Genomic DNA, 18,857 nt, shown 5'->3' with positions numbered 1-18,857 from the left:
CTGCCATGGCAACATAGCTGCCTCAATAAAAAAAGAATCATCCACCACATAGAAAACAAGTGAATTAAATGGGTTTTATACATTATTTAAGCTTCAAAAGTCCAAGACTGGACTAGAAACCCTCACTATGTGTAATATGTAGTGATCACTCCCTTCCCGTAGCTAGGTTTGGATTTGAATTCATTAGTGTTACATCTTAGGGAAACGTCTTCCAGTCAACAGGTTGAATTTGTCGTGAAATGTTCAAGCAGCACAACATTAGAACAAGCCAAGAGTTACATGTATAAAGAGATTTTAATAAAACTATTATCCCACATATAAGCGTTTTAATTTGCCAAGCAGGTGTTTTGTGTTTCCAAGAGCCGTCAAAAGTGTCTGAAGATGAGAACAAATGTTACAACGTTCAAGGTTCTTTGAGCCTGCTGTTTAAAGTTAGCTATCACCAAATACCACAATATAACAATTCAGGTATTTTGAGTTCTACTGTGACCTTGTTGCTCTTGAGGCTATATGCTGCCAAGATCTTCCTACTTTTATTAGTGATTGCACTCATTCATGCATCGTGTAAAAAAATAAATAAATAAATATCCAATCTGAAAACGAAACAGTTTTACATCACTGGATAATTTGTTGGACTATTGTGACACTTCCTGACTGGAACCCGGCCGGACTCGTCCTGCAGGGAGGGAGGGCTCTGTAGCTTTTGGCTTATTTTCATGCGCCACAGAGCCTCAAAGCTAAACTGAGAGCCTCTGGCGCCCCCAAGCGTTTGAGAAACGAGTTTAACCCAAGCAGGGGTAAAGGGTCGGTATGTCCTGGTTATTGTCTGCCAGGCAAAATCTTCGCCCTGTGGTAGGTCAACAATCCCCCCTTAGATATATACATGATAAAAACAAACGATACATGTCATGATGCATTAACACGAATTATTCTTTTTTAAACGTGAAGAAGTCTCTGTGTCGAAAAAAAGTAACGGCAGTTTGGACATTTTGGTTAAGGGAAGTTCGCAAGACCAAACTCGGGGCGTCATTTCTTATTTTCCCATAATTCATTTCGAATAGGTCTCTGGAAGTGTGTGTGTATGTGTGTGTGTGTGTGTGTGTGAGGGAGAGGAGTGTTCCTGTATCGCCGGTAACAATTAAACAACGCTTATTGTTAGCGTCACTGTTGTTCCGTTCACATGACCGATAACTTTAATTTGGATTAAGACACATTGGAGATAAACGCGGCCCTTATTGCCCAACCACTTTGACAGCAGGTGAGTGACTCTGTGCGTGACCACCGAAGCTAACGCGCTAGCATCAGCCAAGGCCATCGAAGTAGTGGCTAGCAGTTGACTAGCTAGCCGTTGTTCGGTTGCGGACAGGCGGGGCGGTTCGGCTCGCCGCGGCGTCGCTCTGGTCACACCAGCGTCTTCCAGCCGTTCGGCGCAACGTTGTCGCCCCGCCACCAACAACCGGAAAGACGAGAATATATATATATATATATATTTTTTGTCTCTCCTTGCTGCCCCCCCTCCCCCTCTCCAGGATGTCGTACCCTCCTCCGCTCAACCGACAGCAGGTCGGCATCCCGCAGCTGCCACCCAGGATACCGCCGCCTCAGTTCGCGGGATTCACGCCGACTGTGCCGCCAGGTAACGACCCGCCGAAGCAACGTGTGTCCGCAGAGAATGAATGGCATCGGGCATAGAGGTGCTCTTGTGAAATGAACATCTAAATCAAATAAAACACCATTGAAAATGGATGTGTAAAACCCCACACCGGCCCAAGTGCCTGATGTGGATGATGGAACTCTAATGGGAATTCACGTCAGTATTGCAGTCTTTGTTTTTGTAGTTGTTGAAAGAAGCAAATCACCGTCCTCACTGTGAACTCGGGGGGACACAGCACTATGATATTGTGTGTTACTTTGACCCCTAGCCCTTGCGGAATATGTTCTTATTTTCCTGTTCTAGTAGAGCAGCCTACACGAACAAATAATCTTTAGAACATCTCATGGCTGTGACGTCACAAAGGTCAATATTCCCCCCCACGGCTGCTGTTATGCCTACTTAGACGTAGAGGAAAGTGACTTTAGTAGCAAAAGCACAGGGAGAGTGTTGTTAGAAAACGCTACTGGAGTTATTTCTCCGCATGATTCTGAGCCCGTCGTTTATCTCTTTCTCCGTAGGAACTCCCATGATCCCAGTCCACGTGGGCATAGTGGCACCAACACCTGCGGTGAGTTCCACATGAATGACAGCGTCTCAGCCTTTAAACTGTCCTGAATTGGTCCGTATTGGTCTGAAAGGCATCCGATTACCTCAATAATATCGCCGCAGGTTCTGGTCCCGACCACCATCTCAGTGCCACAAAAGTCAGCGACTCCAAAGAGAGAATCCGGTGGCGTCAGAGCCAAGGATGGCGACGACGGCGCCGGTCCAACCACCACTGTGTTTGTAGGAAACATCTCGGAGAAGGTGGCCGACATGTTGATCCGGCAGCTTCTCGCGGTGAGTTTATCAACGCGCCTGTAGACCTTCAGCGAGCTGTGCCTCGTAACAGCACGGCTTCCGACTGCAAAATGCTCCTTCTTTTCTTTTTGCTCTCATTTGTTGGACCAGGTTTCCTGCGCTCGCGTCTAAAATAATCTCCCGTTTCTGTTTCCCCTCTGTGCAGAAATGTGGGATTGTTTTAAGCTGGAAAAGGGTCCAAGGTGCCTCTGGGAAACTGCAAGGTATGTGTTTGCTGAACAAAAAAAAAGCATTTCATGGATTTGAACCGCTGTCAAATTTGAATTACACACGCACGGCTACATGGAGTGACTTTTGACACGTCGCTGCTCTTGTGATCTTGAAGCCTTCGGCTTCTGTGAGTATAAGGAGCCCGAGTCCACACTGCGAGCCCTCAGACTTCTGCACGAGTTGCTTTTGGGCGACAAGAAACTCCTGGTCAAAGTGGATGCCAAGACCAAGGCGCAGCTGGACGAGTGGAAGGCCAAGAACCGAAGTGCCAACGGGGTATGTTGTTCTTCCGACGCTGGCTTGCAGTCATCTGTACAGGTTCGAGGTGGTTATTGTTCAGTTTGTGGCTGAGCAAAGTCCAATATTACTATTTCCTTTGTATCAGACAAAGTGTATATGATGTTCAGGGCTTAAAAGTATTGCGACACCGTGCCGGAATTTGACTCCGGCGTTTGACTATGATTAATAATAATAATAAAAAAAAAATCATATACACAAAAAAAACTTGCCAGGCCCCTCCCTCAAACTGCTCCTGTCCAACCGTAGGTTAGCAACCATAACTGTGGCCACACGTGTCGGTTGAGATCTAGCAACAGTTGATGCTGCGTTCAAGACACCTCGGGGGGGGAGGAAATGAATTGAACACTGAACAGCGTTAAAGTCGGTAATTACTGGATGGAAATGACACATAAATGCATCCTAAAAAAATAAGCACAAATTGCTGCTGCATATGGTTTCATTGTTCAGAAAATACTGACAATATAATGCCACACTTAGTTTCCCCCCTCTGAGTCAACCTGTAGCCTGAACGTCATCTCCGCGTCGGCTGGCGGTGCTTTCGCCGAAATCAGATAGGAAAAACTGAGACCAAATTCATGAAGCCAGGGGAGGACGTCCTCATTGACTGACAAGGACATTACAAATTAACGTCGCTGGGCCTGGCTCGAAGAAAGGGGTGGAGACAGCAAGCCTTTTGGGAGCTGGTGCCAGAATCTCAGAGAGCCCGGTGCATCTTTCTGTGTTGCGCTAGAAGAAGCTGGTGTGTGCAACTAGCGGCAAAAAAAAAAAAAAAAAAAATCATCCCCCCCGCCCCCCCGATGACTGATCCAGTTTGTGACTTGAGAATACGTGTGTACGCACACTCATTGCGGAACATGATTTGCCTATAACGATCGCACAACCGCTCGTAGATCTGTGTAAGGAAAAAAAAAGAAAAGAAGAAGTACGGTTGATAAAAATGAATCGACAAAACTGTCAGTTTCCAATCAGCCTGCCAGTTATGCATGACATAGGCTTGTACTTCCTATGACCTAATCAGCCTTTGTTTGTTTTGAGCAAAAATTATGGAACTTTTGCAATTTAAAATTAAACTATAACTATAGTTCACTGTTGCTCTGTGTATACATTTTTTTTTAAATAAATTTCCCTTTATTAATTTGCCTTTAAAATGAAACTGACTTGACATATAGTAGATCCAGTGGTCGACGAAGTGAACTTAGTCCCTCCCTCCATGTCCCTCCATCTCCTCCTGTTGTCCGCCGTCAACACAGGACGCTGGTGGTGCATCGAAGACGGAGGAGGACGAGGAGGAGGTTCTGGACGAGGAGACGCTGAGGAGGGACCAGGTCATCAAGGGCGCCATTGACGTCCTGATCAGAGAGTACGCCAGTGAGCTCAACGCTCCCTCTCAGGACTCGGACAGCCAACCCCGCAACAAGAAGAGGAAAGAGAAGAAGGAGGAGGTACGCCAGTGCGACGCTGCGGCTCTGCCAGTTGCTGCTGATTTGTCTGCGGTGCCGATGGTGCTTAGTGGGTTCTTCTTTCTGCTCCTTTTCCTTTCGTGCGAGGAGGACATCAGCGCCATGGAGATGGAGGACGACAAGAGAGACTTGATTTCCAGGGAGATCAGTAAATTCCGCGACACGCACAAGGTAGCGTATCACAACGCCGCCGTGGCTCTGCTTCTTTTTTTTTGTTTGTTTTGTTTCAGAGAAGAAAAAGCAAATCAACTTTTTCAAATGAAAACAATCCTCAGCTTTCATAGTTGGTGGAGGTAGTTCCTCCTCCGCCTAATGTGGACGTATAGCGTGTCACATTTTTACATTAAATGGAAAAAAAACACCATAGTTTTTCTATTCATCATTTACTACAAACAGTTGGCTTGTAGTTACTGGTCAGTGTTTCCAAACCAGCCGTCCATTTTCATCACATGACAACACAGTAGAAGTTAAAAGTTTGTCAGTCATCACACAGAGTGCATGGAGTCGATGTTCCCTTCCATCCAAAGCTAATCTATTGATTAAACCCCACCAATGTGGTAGAGATCATTTGGTGACTAGAGCAAGATGAATCTCACAATCTCAGCTTTGGAAAAAGTTGCGAGGATAGGATGTAAGTATGACCCTTCTTTTCTTCTTTACTCGTGCCGGGCGCCCCCTTGTGGAGGGTCTGCAGAGGGGCAGCTGGCTCGCCCCGACTTGCTCTAATTCAACTTGTCAAGCGTTGGCTGGTGCCGCAAGTGGGAATCCGAGGCGTTTTTGTTTCTTTGGAATGGGAAAGCCAGGCAGCTCAGTGAACCTCTGCAGGTCCTCAGACAATACAGGAAGTGTTTGAGGGACACACACACACAGACATGATTGAGCCTAACCACTGCAGTAGATTGAATTCAGGCTTATATCCTAGTCTACTAAAGCAGGGGGCGCTCCTCCACAGCACACAGTGGTCTGAAGACTGTCGAGGTGAGTCCTTTCACTTTCCCTTCCACTCTTCCCCCCTTTTTTTCCAACCCTTTCTGATCACCTCCACCTCCGAATAGTCACTGGAGCAAGCGAGACCACGCCGATATGCTTGAGGGATTGTGCATTGTAGTGAGCGATCGCGTGTGAAGGCTTCGACTCTTCAAAGACAGTGCAGCCAATTGAGAAATGGACCATTAGACCAGGGGTGTCAAACCCGAGTACACAGTGGGGCCAAAATGTAAAACTTGGACAAAGTCGTGGGCCAGCGTTGATATTTATGGACAAAAGTCTTCCTCCAGATAGAACAGTGAGCCTTTTTATATCAACCCAAACAAACAAACAAAGCTTAATACTGTACAATAAATGACTTCATATTGCAAACACGCAAAATCTCATTTCAAATTGAAAAAACTCATCAGAATAAATAAAATGTAAATAAAAATTGCTGTCCTCTTTTTAACGACATTTAGATTTCAACAGTAACCTTTTTGCACGGGCTCATAATTCATTTAAAAATAAAATAACTATAAACCAATTCAAGCATAAACCAGAGTTTGATCTATTCTATTAATCCAATTCAGTTGAGCCAATGAAATATCAGACGGATATCTTCATCCTCTTTGGTTCCCGTCGTTTGAACTGGTGCTCCAGGTTCTCTGACTATAATTAAAAAACAAAAAGGTTGTCCCTAGATAAAGAGGTAAGTGTGAGGAAGTTATTAGATCAAGCTAGCTGTGCATGAGGATAAAGGTGTAGCGAGACGCTAAACTAAGGCTCCTGTAGAGACTCCTGTCCTCCTCCTCCTCCTCCTTCCTGTTTATCACTCAGCAGCTTCCAGACTCACTTTCCCGACAGCTCCCCCGTTCCTTTAAAGTCCACGTGTATTTCAGACGTGGCCTCAGCCAAGGGACTGTTTTGAAACGTGAGCCTGAGTCTGTTGAGGGTCTATCTTTTTTTTTTTCTCAACTGTGTGTTGAGGCCGGGAGAGACTCCAGAGGCCGAGCTGCTGGTAAGACCGCTTCATTAATTTACTTGTGATGGAAAAGATGCAGATGTCTGACTTGATGTCTCGCGGCCGGTTGGTGTTGATCAGATGCTGCCGCCACAGTTTTGCCCATGACATTGTGTGTTTGACGTTTGACCTTCGTTTTCCTCCCCTTTGTGCAGCCTGTTGGATGTGTAGAGGCAGAGAGGCTCAAACTGTAGCCTGTAAGTTGTCACCGGAGACAAAGTCAGGCTAAAGTTATCAGTAGCTGACAAAAACAAAACAAAAACAGGAGCTAATGGATTTTTGTGGAGGAGTTTCACAAAAATCCCTTCAGTCCTTCAATTAAGTAAATACAAAATGCAGGGCAAAAACGTAAAAAATGAATTGATGTAACCATACCAAATGTCTTGCAGGGCTTTACAGTGCAACAGTTTTTGTCACATTTGTGAATAGAAATGCCTGAGAATGCGTGATGTGCGAATGAGTAGCGCAGGCAGGCATCACGAACATGATCACGAAGTGGGGAAACTAGCATTGCTTTTGACCTACGCAAGCCACCGTCCGCTGTTGGTAAAGCTGCTCCACTGGAGTTGTAGTTCTATGTGTGGACTATCCGTCCCAATTCAGCTATCTAAGAACTACGTTTCCCGGTTCAAATTCATTTCACAGTAAACATGTTAACTAACTGTCCACCTGGGTGCGCTGCTAAATCTTTCTTTGTGCTACTAAAATTTTGAACTTGCTAGCGCTACCACTTCAAAAAGTAAGCGTACAGCCCTGTCTCGATATAGTTTAAATAATTGCATTAAAAATGTGTTGCAGAAAATTTAGCAAAACAGAGTAATTCAATATTTCCAAACGATAGTTTTATTCTAAAATACTATAATTAAAAGATTAATTGACAAAAAAAAATGATAATACTCAGTAAAGTTGAATTCAACTAAAAACAGGGCTGCTCTCCAGACCTGAGACGGCAACCTATGTTTTTTAACGTCGCGTTGTCCCTGGACTTTGCAGCTGCAGAGAGTGTGTCAGCGCCACACGCTGCCCCACCGCACCAGATTACACTCCTAATGTGTAGTTTAAATCCCGGATGTGTCGCTCTGGCGGCTCTGCCGTGGAAAAAAAGAAAAACAGACGGGAGCTCATTATGTAATTCACTCCGCGGAGCCTTTTTGCCGCGTTAATCTGCGGCTTGTTTTAATCCACTTGGCACCCAGAGGTGGGAGCCGGCCGTCCTGCAGCTGTGATCCAAAGTGTTGAGTCACAGCTCGGTGACCTCGCCGGCCGCCGGTCGGCCTCTGGGCCGATACATCGTCACTTTTCATTTTAAAAAAAACACTTGTTATATATATATATATATAAATATATATATATATATAACCTTCCAGTCAATAATTGCTGTGAGTGCTGCCACTCCTGCGTGTTTCACTGAGGGCCATCGGCCCGGTGTGACGAACGTTCGCCGCGTCAAGCATTATCAACCTACTTTCCCCCCCTCTTACATCAGAACTTGGCCTCTCGCACGTCACCGCTTGCCTGAGTGCTCGTTGACGAGCGGGGAATGCGCTTGGCCCGACACGCGCGGTTGCCTTTTGATTGCAGCCGGCCCTCATTACATCAGAGCAGGGACCTGTTTAGATCAAGATGGTCGACGAATGAAACGCCGCTGCAAGTGAGGTACAAAAAGATGCCGCGGTGTTTTTTTTTTTTTTTTTTTTTTTTTTTGCGATCACCTCCTCCTTGAATGCAGGTTTCCATAAATGCCCAACGATGCTTTTGAAGATTGTTTGCAAGTGTTTGAAGTTAGTGTGTCCCGAAGTGAGCAGAGCGGCTCCCCCTGGAGGAAGCGTCAGCGGGTGCGAGGCTTCCTCGCTTCCTCTCCAAGGCAATGAGTCCCGGCAGTATGTGAGCATGTCGGGCCCGCGGACTCTCAATCAACTTGTGTTGCTCCTGCCTTTTCTAACTTTACCTACACATGATCCGCCATGAGGCCCTAAGGCCCGGTAACCCCCCCGCCTCTCCCTCTCTCCGCCCCCGCCCTCCCTCCCCCGTGTCTCCCCTCCCTGTCGGCCCTCCCTGCGCAGAAGCTGGAGGAGGAGAAAGGCAAGAAGGAGAAGGAGCGGCTGGAGATCGAGAAGGAGAGGAGGGAGAGGGACAAGGAGAGGGAGCGCGAGAGGGAGCGGCGCGACCGCGAGAAGGAGAAGGAGAGGGAGCGCGAGAGGGACAAGGAGCGCGAGCGGGACCGGGACCGGGACCGCGACCGAGACCGCGAGCGCGAGCGAGAGAGGACCAAGGAGCGCGAGAGGGAGCGCGAGCGGCCCAAGAGTCGGGACGTCAGCCAGGGCCGCAGCAAGTCCAGGTGGGTGTGCGAGTCGTGCCAGCTCCTCGCCTTTTTCAAAGAGGGGGAAACACGAAGGTGAGCGAGTCGGTCTGGTTTGTCTCGGGCAGAGAGCGGATCAGGGACGACAAGAAGCGCGATCGCAACGAGGACGAGGAGGACGTGTACGAGCGCCGCCGCCTGGAGAGGAGGCTGCGGGACAAGGAGGCGGCCTACCAGGAGGTACGAGCTCCAGTTCCATGTTGTGCACAACATGGGGCCTTTAACATTTTGAGCAATCAGAAAAAATGACATGAATCACTTCCCGCTCTCCCGCTCAGTGATGGTAAAGTGATGTTATTTATTAATTATTTATTTGTTTTTTTTTTTTTTTTTTTTTTCAAACGTGGCCTTGAAGCGGCTGAAAAACTGGGAGATCCGAGAGAGGAAGAAGTCACGTGACTACAGCAAGGACACGGAGAGGGACGACGAGAGGCGGCGTGAGACGGTGAGCACCAATCACGACGGCCGTCGGACCGTGAGCGGCTTCAGATCGACTGACTTGGTGTGTGTGTGTGTGTGTGTGTGTGTGTGTGTGTGTGTGTGTGTGTGTGTGTGTGTGTGTGTGTGTCCTCAGCTGAAAGAGGCCAAAAGACTCAAAGAATTCCTGGAGGACTACGATGACGACCGAGACGACCCCAAATACTACAGGTTGGTGCCGAGACGGACGCTAGAGAGTGTGAGGCTGCTGCTGCTCTGGGGTTTTTGACATCTGTCTGTCTGTGTCTGTGTCTGGCCTTCAGGGGCAGCGCCCTACAGAAGAGGATTCGCGACAGAGAGAAGGAGACGGAGCTGGACGAGCGGGACCGGAAGCGTGAGAAGGAGGAGCTGGAGGAGATCCGACAGAGGCTCCTGGCCGAGGGTCACCCGGACCCCGATGCCGAGCTGCAGCGGGTCAGTTGTCACGTTGCGTTGTTGTTTTTCTCCCGTAAGGTTGATAATCGCAGCATAAATATGAAGGCGAGTCTGAACAGAAAGGTTTTGAGTCTGCATTCTTTGCAGATGTCAGATGGAACAGAGTTCCAGAGAATTTCAGTTTGTATTTTGGGGACAACAAATTGGTCGCAGGTCTCCACCTGGCCCCGTGTGGCCACGCCCTCTCACCCCTGCAGCCATCGCTGATGATGCATGACAGGGTTTTAGCTTGAGGTGACGTGTTGTTTGGTGTTTGTCTGTCCGGGTAGATGGAGGAGGAGGCGGAGCGCCGGCGGCAGCCTCCCCTCAAGCTGGAGCCCGAGCCGGAGGTGAAGCGCGAAAAGTCCCACAGAGAGCGCGAGCGGGAGAAGCGAGTCACGGTGCGTCCCGTGGAGCCTGCGCCTGAAGTGCCCCCGAAGCACTCGGACGATGAAGACGCGGCCGGCGCGGCCGCCACCGAGGAGGTGGAGGAGGAGGACGGGGAGGAGGAGGAGAGGGGGTACCCCCCGGAGGCGGAGGTCTCCCCGGAGGTCAAGCCGTCGCAGCTCAAGCCGGCCATGCGCCCCATCACCACGGCGCCCTCCGTCTCCTCGGCCAGCGGGAACGGCACGCCGGGAACGCCGGGGACGCCGGGCAACGAGTCTCCCTGCGGCATCATCATCCCGGGAGAGAACACGCCCGAGCTGCAGCCTCTGGAGGAGCACCGGCCAAAGATCGGCCTCAGCCTCAAACTGGGTGAGTCTCAGCAGCAGCAGCAGCAGCAGCAGCAGCGTCAAGCAGCCTCCCAGCTGAGTCTCCTACTAAGAGAGGAGAGAAGCAACACAGTACATATACTTTGTTACTGTACTTAAGTAGGTTTTTCAGGTATCCGTCTGTTCTTGTTCTGCATTTTTTTAAACTTTTACTTCCTGCTTTTGTTTACAAATGTCCCTGCATTCTGCCTCTTACATTGGAAAAACATGCTGGCTACTATTGCGTTTAAAATTCTGATATTCACTTATTTTATTCGAGTTGTTGTTGCTTGAAGTGGAGCTATTTGAACTCTGCTGCTGCGTAGTTAAATATAAAAGTGGGTGATTTTTTTTTTTTTTAGAGACAGGAGATAATTTTAGAGCACCTCGGCTTCGGAGTCAAATGTCCAGAGAAAAATAAACGCGTAGAAAATAACACTGGTTATTGTTATCAAAAGTGTCAACATCCAATGCTGGCTCACTGGTCAGAACCATCACTGATGACAGTTTGGTTGAGCTGCAGTTAAAAAAAAAAAAGAATAACTATAGTATTGAAAGTAGCAAAGCTGATCGAAATGATCCAGATGCTCACGCAAGACTGACTGACCTCTGACCTCTGGCCCGGTTCAGTCCAGATCATTCTGTCACAACTTTTTTTAATTTTTGCAAAATGACCAACAAGTTTATTTTACTCGAGTAAAGATGTTGAATCAGTACTTAGTATTTATTACACAGGTATCCGTACTTTTACTCAAGTACAGAACGTGAGTACCTTGACGCCTCCGACTAAACACCCTCGCTTCGTTGTCCTCCCTGCAGGCGCCACCGGCAGTCCCAGCCAGCTCAGTGGCAACAAGAGGAAGAAGCTGAGCGCCGTGGAGAGCGTCTTCAACAAGTTTGACGACGAGGAGGCCGACGAGCAGCCGCGCAAGAGGAAGCTGGTGCCACTGGACTACGGCGACGACGACAAGAGCCTGGGACTGGACGGCGCCGAGATCGCCGGGGCCAAGGGCAGCGTCAACTCGGAGGAGAAGCGCAAGCACATCAAGAGCCTGATTGAGAAGATCCCCACGGCCAGGCCCGAGCTCTTCTCCTACTCCCTGGACTGGACCATGGTGGACTCGGTACTGCAACCCCCACCCCTCCCCACCCCTGCACAGCCACGGTTTGTTCTGACGCCCTGACGCGGGTTCGAGCTCCTCTGACGCTTCCTGTCTCCCGCAGACCCTGATGGACCGCCGCATCCGGCCGTGGATCAACAAGAAGATCATTGAATACATCGGCGAGGAGGAGCCGACGCTGGTGGATTTTGTCTGTTCGAAGGTTCGTGATGAGCTCTGGAATTCTCCAGTCTGCTGCTTCCTGCTACTCTTAACGTGGTTGTTTTGAGGACACAGTACCGAGGTCGTCGGGAATTAAGCCGTTCTTCTCGTTGCAGGTGATGGCGCACAGCACCCCTCAGGGTATTCTAGATGATGTTGCTATGGTGAGTCGTTTTGATTTAAATGCCAAAAATCTTTTGTTTTTACTTCTTGATGGTGAATAAAAATACACCTCAAAATATGCATTTATGGTTGATTTGGTTTGTGTTTACTTGCTTTTATACTTGGATTTGCACTGGAATCTAAGCATTTGTGGAAGTCAGTGTTGTTGGGATTACTCCGTAAAAGTAATCCAACTACCAATTACTGATTACTCCTCAAAAAAGTTACTTTTCTAACTCCTTTGTTTCATAAATAATCAATTACTGATTACTAGTTACTTTAGTTAAAAAAAGATAAAGTCACAGCTGCTCAGTGCTTTGGAATGAACTTTCATGAATGAATGTTTGCTGTCTGAACACAAACTGCACATTTCACAGAACAAACTCGTGTACAGCACCGGTGCCTTTTGCACAACCGCCATTATTAAAATTAGTAGAAGCACACAGTAATAATATTTCGGAAAAGTAATGGAATTGTTCCTTGATAAAGTAATTATGATATAATTACCAGTTTTGACACAGTAATCCCGTTACATTACTCAAAAAGTAGTAATAGATTACTCGCCTACACTGGTTAAAATGTGAAATTGTGACTTTATCACCAATTTACATTTATCATCTTCCATAAAAAAAAAAAAGCGCAATTATATAATCTTATCTATTGATTATTTTGTATTTTGCACAACCTTAAAATAAATCCATATAAATAATTTAAGTAAGGTATGTGAAACTCTGTTTTTTTTTGTGTTCAGGTCCTGGATGAAGAGGCAGAAGTCTTCATCGTGAAAATGTGGAGGTTTCTAATTTATCAAACGGAGGCCAAGAAGATCGGACTGGCGAAATGAAGCCCGGCGGCACCTCCGACGTGCTGTCTGTCTTGAGTTCTCTGCTCCAGTGAGCTGTCGAGACGTCCGCGCACCCTCACTCCAACACCGTGCAGCCGCTGCCTTACATCAGGGTGTTGGGAGGAAGTCCGAGCTGTGAACAGGAAGGAGTTTGCACATAAACGCTGCATGGTTAAACTTTAGTTGTATGATTACGTTTTGTTGACGCTCTTCAGGTCAGCTCCCTTTGACCAGTCTGCTCCCCCTGTATGTTGGACACTTCCTGCTTTGGTTTACTGTCGTTATGTCAAAGCACTGCTCTATTGTGTGAACTAATAAATATGCTTTTCTTTTTTTCTTTTTTTTAAAGAAAAGGCTACGCCTCTTGTGTTCTTTATTTTAACAAAGAGAATGGTAAAACGAGTCAATCCTCGGGGGAAATGTTTCAGTATATATTTAGTACCATTTAGTTTCAAACTACAGTTAAAAACAATTCTACAGTTGAGGAAAAAAATGATATGATGACTCAATTAGATTTTTTTAAACGGGACGCTCAGGACTTGTCAACTTTTATTTCACGTTGCGAATGTTTAATATATGTTAACTATTATAACGATAATTTCGAGTAAAATCAACAGGCACAATATCCCGTCTACACATTAAAAAAAATAAAAATAACTGTAACGTCACGTTTACAAGGTGAACTCTTGCTACTGTGATTCGCACAGTTTCACAAAATGTACTTCACTCCACGACCGTCTCCCATACGTGGCACTTCTCCCGCCTCCCCTCCCCCTGGCCAACGATTCCGCCGTGAGATGACATCTGAACCGGAAGCGCTTACCCGCTTGCCTCCAAACAAGAGCTCGCTCTGGCTGCTAGCTGCTAGCTGCTAGCTTTGCTCCGAACCGAGTCAGGAAGTTAGAGGCGCATTACTGACAGCTGCGGCAGGGAAGAAACGAGGCGCTGTGCGGAATGTTTGCGAGCCAACACACCGGGTTTCCCGTCTTGTGAATCCTGAGAGGCGGAAGTAGGCTGCCACCGGCTAGCTCAGCCCTGCTGCTAACACGGTCGAGGCCGGCGGCCGGAGCGTCCGTGTTGAGTTAACGTGGATGTTTGGCAGAAACGCCAAGCGTCGCCGGAGAAGCGAGTGACATTAGCAGAATTAACAGCTCGGGATGCTGTTCGATCTGACGGACGCGAGCAAACATCCGCGGTAGAGGCGGTTTTTCGATTTGTCATTTGTTTTGTTTTGTTTTGATGGTTTAGCTTAGCAGCACGTTAGCCGAAGGGAAAAAGTGCAGTCATGGAAGACTTGGGCTCGATCAGCCTGCTGTCGCTGGCGATGCTGGTGGGATGTTACGTGGCCGGAACCATCCCACTGGCTGTCAACTTTTCAGAGGCGAGTCAATAACTGTTTGATTAACTTTTTTTTTTTTTTTTTACCACTCCACCCACAGAGATACCAGAGCGCCAGATTGATTGATTGATTGTTCGAATGATAGACATCAGACGATCCATCCATTGATTGATTGATTGATTGATTGATTGATGGTGCCAGTGATGTTGACGGTCTGTGACCCTACAGGAGAAGCTGAAGCTGGTCACGGTGTTGGGAGCCGGACTGCTGTGCGGAACCGCGCTGGCGGTCATCATCCCTGAGGGGGTTCATGCCCTGTATGAGGAGATCCTGGAAGGTAAAGCTCGACGCTGCTCGCACTTGAACCCCAGATGGCAGAAGGGTTGAAGTCCCCACAGGGTGCACTGAACAGCAATGAAACATTTCTAGCTAATGCACCCAATCTGTCGTTTTTGTTCATTCTACACGGTGACAAATTCATAATGCAAAACACTCTAGGGCGACTGGACGAACACATACTTGAGTTAGACAACAATGAGTATTTTGCACTGTCAGGGAGCTGTAACATGTTTGATGGGCGTGGCAACAGTGGATGTTTTGGTCTGTGTTCAGTTTTAAATTTGCTGGAGAATTTTGCCAATTCTTGCATCCAGATTAGAGGAAATGAAAAAACAAAAAACATGAATGAATGATCTGATGTTTGACTATGAATGGCTGCCTTACAAGCCGCCGCTGATCAGAGCGGACTGTAGACGGCTTTGGCGGCATTATCGCGTTGAGCCCTTCTCAAACAGAGAGTGAAGGTCGACGCGCAGTGAACCTCATTTGTCCCATGCGCGTTTCTCTTGCACAACACACTCTGCCAAAACGCACGTTTGCCCTGTGCTGCTGAACGGTAACGGCTGAGTCGGCGAGTCGGTGAGCTGAGACGTTGTGCCCTTGCCGCAGGTGAACACCACAACCACGGCCACGGAGGCGCCGTGGAAGTGTCTGAGGCGAAGGTGGACGCTGACCAACCCATGATCGCCGCCGCCGCCGGCCACGAGCACGGCCACGAGCAGCTGCACGCCTGCATCGGCGTCTCGCTGGTGCTGGGCTTCGTCTTCATGCTGCTCGTGGACCAGATTGGAAGCTCTCACATGCACAGCACTGAAGGTCTCTCGCTCTCTCCCTCCCTCCCTCTCTCTAGCAGACAGCAGCCTCACATCCTCACAGTTATCGTAGTCACAGATTTCCAAGAAGGAAACTGAACTTCCCTTCCCCCTCCAATAACAGCAATATGACTCCCTGGTGTGTTTTAAGATGATGTTGTTTGTCATTGTTTTCCCTTATGGGAAATGTCTGAAAAAAAAAGTCAATTGCATAGATTCCTTCCTTGTCTTTTGTGTATCCAGATCCAGAAGCAGCCAGAGTCTCCTCATCCAAGATCACCACCACGCTGGGTCTGGTGGTCCACGCCGCAGGTGCGGCTCCACTCTGCCTAAGAGCTGCATTAGCTTGTCCGGCAGTCACTGAGGCTGTGGCTCATAATAATCACAGTATTTTCACCGATGCAGCGGTCACTGTCGTCATGATTACACGCTGCACCGAACGTTAACGTGCGTATTTTGTCCCCAGCTGACGGCGTCGCACTCGGCGCCGCTGCCTCGACGTCCCAGACCAGCGTTCAGCTCATCGTCTTCGTCGCCATCATGCTGCACAAGGTAACAGCGGCAGAGCTGGTTGGAGAGGGGAATGCTGCAGGGTGGAGGCATGTAGAAACTGCTGTGCTTGTATCAATATTTGACGGTGAACCCTTTGTTTTGTGTGACAAACATTTCCAAAGTCCTATTTGCTCTGACGCTGTGTGCACTACGTTGGCATTTCAAATGCTGTCGCGACACAGTAGTAACACAACACAATGGAGAATTGAAGTGTAATTGAAGTAGAAATTGAAGATAAAGGTAAACTATTCATTCAGTTTATTAGATATGAACTCATTTAGCTGTTTCAAGAGTTGCCTGGAGAGTATTATGTTAATCCAAGGTATAATATCAATATGAATCGATCGTAAGATTATTGTAATAATCCCTTCGGCAGTGACTCTGTACACGATAACATGGACCTTAATTGATGCCAAGACTAAGAAATTGCCATTTCTACATAGTGATTTAATGTTGAACTCCACAGGCGCCGGCAGCGTTCGGCCTGGTCTCCTTCCTGATGCACGCCGGCCTGGAGAGGAACCGCATCCGCAAACACCTGCTGGTCTTCGCCCTGGCGGCGCCCGTCCTCGCCATGATCACCTTCCTGGGCCTCAGCCAGGTAAATGTTCCCCCGCTTTAAAGGTCACGTGTGTAAAACTTGGCCTGATTTTGTTTTTCAAATTGGCAAAAGCGTCATACGCTGCCCATAAAAAACATTAATAAAAGTATATACAATAAAAGTCATTTGCTTTTCGTACCCATAGAAAGCTTCTTTAATCAATCAATCAAATTTTATATAGGCTTAAATGTTAAGTGGTTGGAGTGGTACAGCTGCTTTCCATGTAACTAGCTTGTGAATGTGTTTGTCTGTGTTCTTATTTATATATAGGAATATACATAGAACATAGAAGGGTCTTGCTCCCAGGTGTAAATAAGTAACTAGGGAAGCCTGGTGTGGACAATCCAGCTCGTCTGAGAGCGCTGTTAATATTTAGGGTGAAGGCTTGCGTCCTCAAATAAACCACTGGTGGACAAAGTGTCCAGATTTGGGTGCGCAGGCCAATGTAGTTCACTGGCAAGCTCGCGAGATGGAGTGAAAGAGTGCTGCAATCCAAGATGTAGCCACTAGATGTTGCTGTTTCTTCTCAAAATCACATGTTCCACACTGGACCTTTGAACTTGCCAGAGGTTAAACAAGTCTTTGTTCAGAGGAGCAAATTAAACACAGGCATTCCTCTCTCTCTCCCCTCCCCCCCCACCCCCCCTCCCCCCTTCAGAGCAGCAAGGAGGCGCTCTCGGACATCAACGCCACCGGCGTGGCCATGCTCTTCTCCGCCGGCACCTTCCTGTACGTGGCCACCGTCCACGTGCTGCCCGAGGTCGGGGGAGGCAGCCACAGCCACGGTCCCTCTGCAGGCAATGGCAGCAAAGGACTGAGCAGGGTGGAGGTGTGCGCCCTGGTGCTGGGCTGCCTCATCCCCCTGGTGCTGTCCGTCGGCCACCACCACTAGAGGTGGAGCCGGGCTGCAGGGAAGGCCGGCCAGAGAGGAGGGGACGGAGGGGAGCGTCACGGGATGTAAATCTGTCTTTTCTGCTTGTCGTGTGTTGTTGGACCTCGGGGAGGGAGCAGGGCTCTTGCTGCCAGAACCAGTGGGGATCCCACCAGAAATCATGCGGGAGAGCACACGCGTGAACTCTTCCCTCTTCTGCTCCTGTGACGCCAGGCGGCGATCACAGTGACGTTCCCGTCTTGATCCGAATGCGACATTGTTGTGGACGGCAACCGTGTTTTAAAACCTTAGTCAAACTTATTGTACAGCTTGTAAATCTCCCAATCCAAATTGATCTGAAGTGAATTTTTTCAAGTGCCATAATATTAGCGACCTGAAGAAGGCCGCGCGGCCGTAGAGACTCTGCAGGCTGAGAGCGAACCTGGACCGCCAGCAGCTGCGGGTTTGGTCCTGTGGGCTGATGGTGGCGCTGTGTTGAGCGTGCGGACCAAGCGGGCGTTACGTCGAGGGAACAACCATGTGTCACAATATTGGTGTCGGTTTTCTTTGGTTTTCTCTTTTATTTGTAGACGTTTATCGGGGAACTCCTCTCAATCTTTTACTGTTTCGGTGGTATTTGATCGATTTGATTGTCTTAAGTTGGTTTTGAGATTCTTTCTTTCATTTAGTTTCTTGTTTTACTTTCAAACTTTCTTCAAGTAAAATCTTAAGGGACCAGCAGCTCAGGAGGTTTTGGGTTTTTTTCCCACTTTTTTTTTTTTTATTTTTATTTTTTTTTTCAAAGCCTTTTGTTTGTTTTTGAAGCAATAACCAGGCTGACCAGGTGGAGGCGCTGCTTGAAGAAGACGGTCTCGAACGCCTCACTACGCGATTCTCATGTACAGACGTTGGACTTCCTGTTGCTGCCTCAGGTCGTAAACAAGGACACGTGTTGCGATGAACGCTGTGCCACAGTTCCTCTACGTGTATGGAAGTATTTATGTGCTCTGTCCATTGCTTGTCGGATGAAACTTTGCTCTCTTTTCTGTTTTTGGTCGCGACTTTGAACTTCCAGGCGTAGGTTAAATTCATGTCTGCGGTTTTGCTGTATAAATGTAATGGTTTTTACACACCACAACGTGTCACGCTGCTCCCAGTGAGAATTGGAGCGTCGCCGTGTCATTGGACGAGAGAAGAGATTACAATTCATCTTTTTCATTAAACTAAATTGTGTTGCACAAAGTCGCTGCTTTGATTAACATTTGTGGGTTTCTTCTTCCACACACACTGTATTCTTTTGAAGAAATGAGTTGGCCGCCTCAGACTTAAGTGCGATTTGATAACATGAAGCGTTTTTTTTATTTTCTACATTTTTATTTTTCCTTGTACCGAAAACGTACTGAAGAGTGAAGCTGAGGTACGATCCACTGTTACAGTTAACTACACAAGAGCGTAGTTCCAATCACTCCACTTCAAGCAACAACTAGAAAAAAAATAAGTGATTTACTTTGAACAGAATATGTACATTTTGAAGTACA

At 47.7% G+C, this 18,857-nt stretch overlaps 2 protein-coding genes across 6 annotated transcripts; both read left to right on the top strand.

Annotated features, from left to right (window-relative positions):
* The first annotated feature begins 376 nt into the window (after positions 1–376).
* rbm25a (RNA binding motif protein 25a) lies at positions 377–13,158 on the top strand. 5 transcript variants are annotated; one of them, XM_076048729.1, is made up of 18 exons: positions 377–408; positions 1,530–1,636; positions 2,173–2,222; positions 2,324–2,494; positions 2,661–2,718; positions 2,841–3,001; positions 4,276–4,467; positions 4,576–4,656; positions 8,539–8,813; positions 8,903–9,014; positions 9,190–9,279; positions 9,409–9,482; positions 9,575–9,725; positions 10,016–10,481; positions 11,297–11,601; positions 11,702–11,800; positions 11,916–11,963; positions 12,713–13,158. In XM_076048729.1, the coding sequence occupies exons 1-18, from the start codon at positions 392–394 to the stop codon at positions 12,803–12,805; spliced, it is 2,550 nt and encodes an 849-aa protein (XP_075904844.1). In that variant the 5' UTR covers positions 377–391; the 3' UTR covers positions 12,806–13,158. The 5 variants fall into 5 exon arrangements, with proteins under 5 accessions (XP_075904844.1, XP_075904843.1, XP_075904839.1 ...); XM_076048728.1 differs by having other exon boundaries at positions 4,573–4,656; XM_076048724.1 differs by having other exon boundaries at positions 4,276–4,656.
* Positions 13,159–13,617: 459 nt separating this feature from the next.
* On the top strand, positions 13,618–18,561 carry slc39a9 (solute carrier family 39 member 9). The gene is made up of 7 exons (XM_076048730.1): positions 13,618–14,186; positions 14,373–14,481; positions 15,093–15,299; positions 15,539–15,607; positions 15,762–15,847; positions 16,314–16,448; positions 17,107–18,561. Exons 1-7 carry the CDS (start codon positions 14,091–14,093, stop codon positions 17,338–17,340), a joined length of 936 nt encoding a protein of 311 aa, XP_075904845.1. The 5' UTR covers positions 13,618–14,090; the 3' UTR covers positions 17,341–18,561.
* Positions 18,562–18,857: the final 296 nt, after the last annotated feature.

Source organism: Nelusetta ayraudi, unplaced genomic scaffold (assembly GCF_046127955.1).
Source record: "Nelusetta ayraudi isolate G7.1 ecotype Tasmania unplaced genomic scaffold, CSIRO-AGI_Nayr_v1 ptg000108l, whole genome shotgun sequence".
In the NCBI taxonomy this organism is placed as follows: domain Eukaryota; kingdom Metazoa; phylum Chordata; class Actinopteri; order Tetraodontiformes; family Monacanthidae; genus Nelusetta; species Nelusetta ayraudi.
This window is presented reverse-complemented; position numbering and strand designations above follow the sequence as displayed.

Coding starts and splice junctions, on each gene's coding strand:
- slc39a9 (XM_076048730.1), top strand. CDS start 14,091: ATGGAAGACTTGGGCTCGATCAGCCTGCTGTCGCTGGCGATGCTGGTG. Junction 15,300..15,538: donor TCACATGCACAGCACTGAAG/GTCTCTCGCTCT, acceptor TTGTGTATCCAG/ATCCAGAAGCAGCCAGAGTC. Junction 15,608..15,761: donor TCTGGTGGTCCACGCCGCAG/GTGCGGCTCCAC, acceptor TTTTGTCCCCAG/CTGACGGCGTCGCACTCGGC.
- rbm25a (XM_076048724.1), top strand. Junction 8,814..8,902: donor CAGGGCCGCAGCAAGTCCAG/GTGGGTGTGCGA, acceptor TGTCTCGGGCAG/AGAGCGGATCAGGGACGACA. Junction 9,726..10,015: donor CCGATGCCGAGCTGCAGCGG/GTCAGTTGTCAC, acceptor CTGTCCGGGTAG/ATGGAGGAGGAGGCGGAGCG.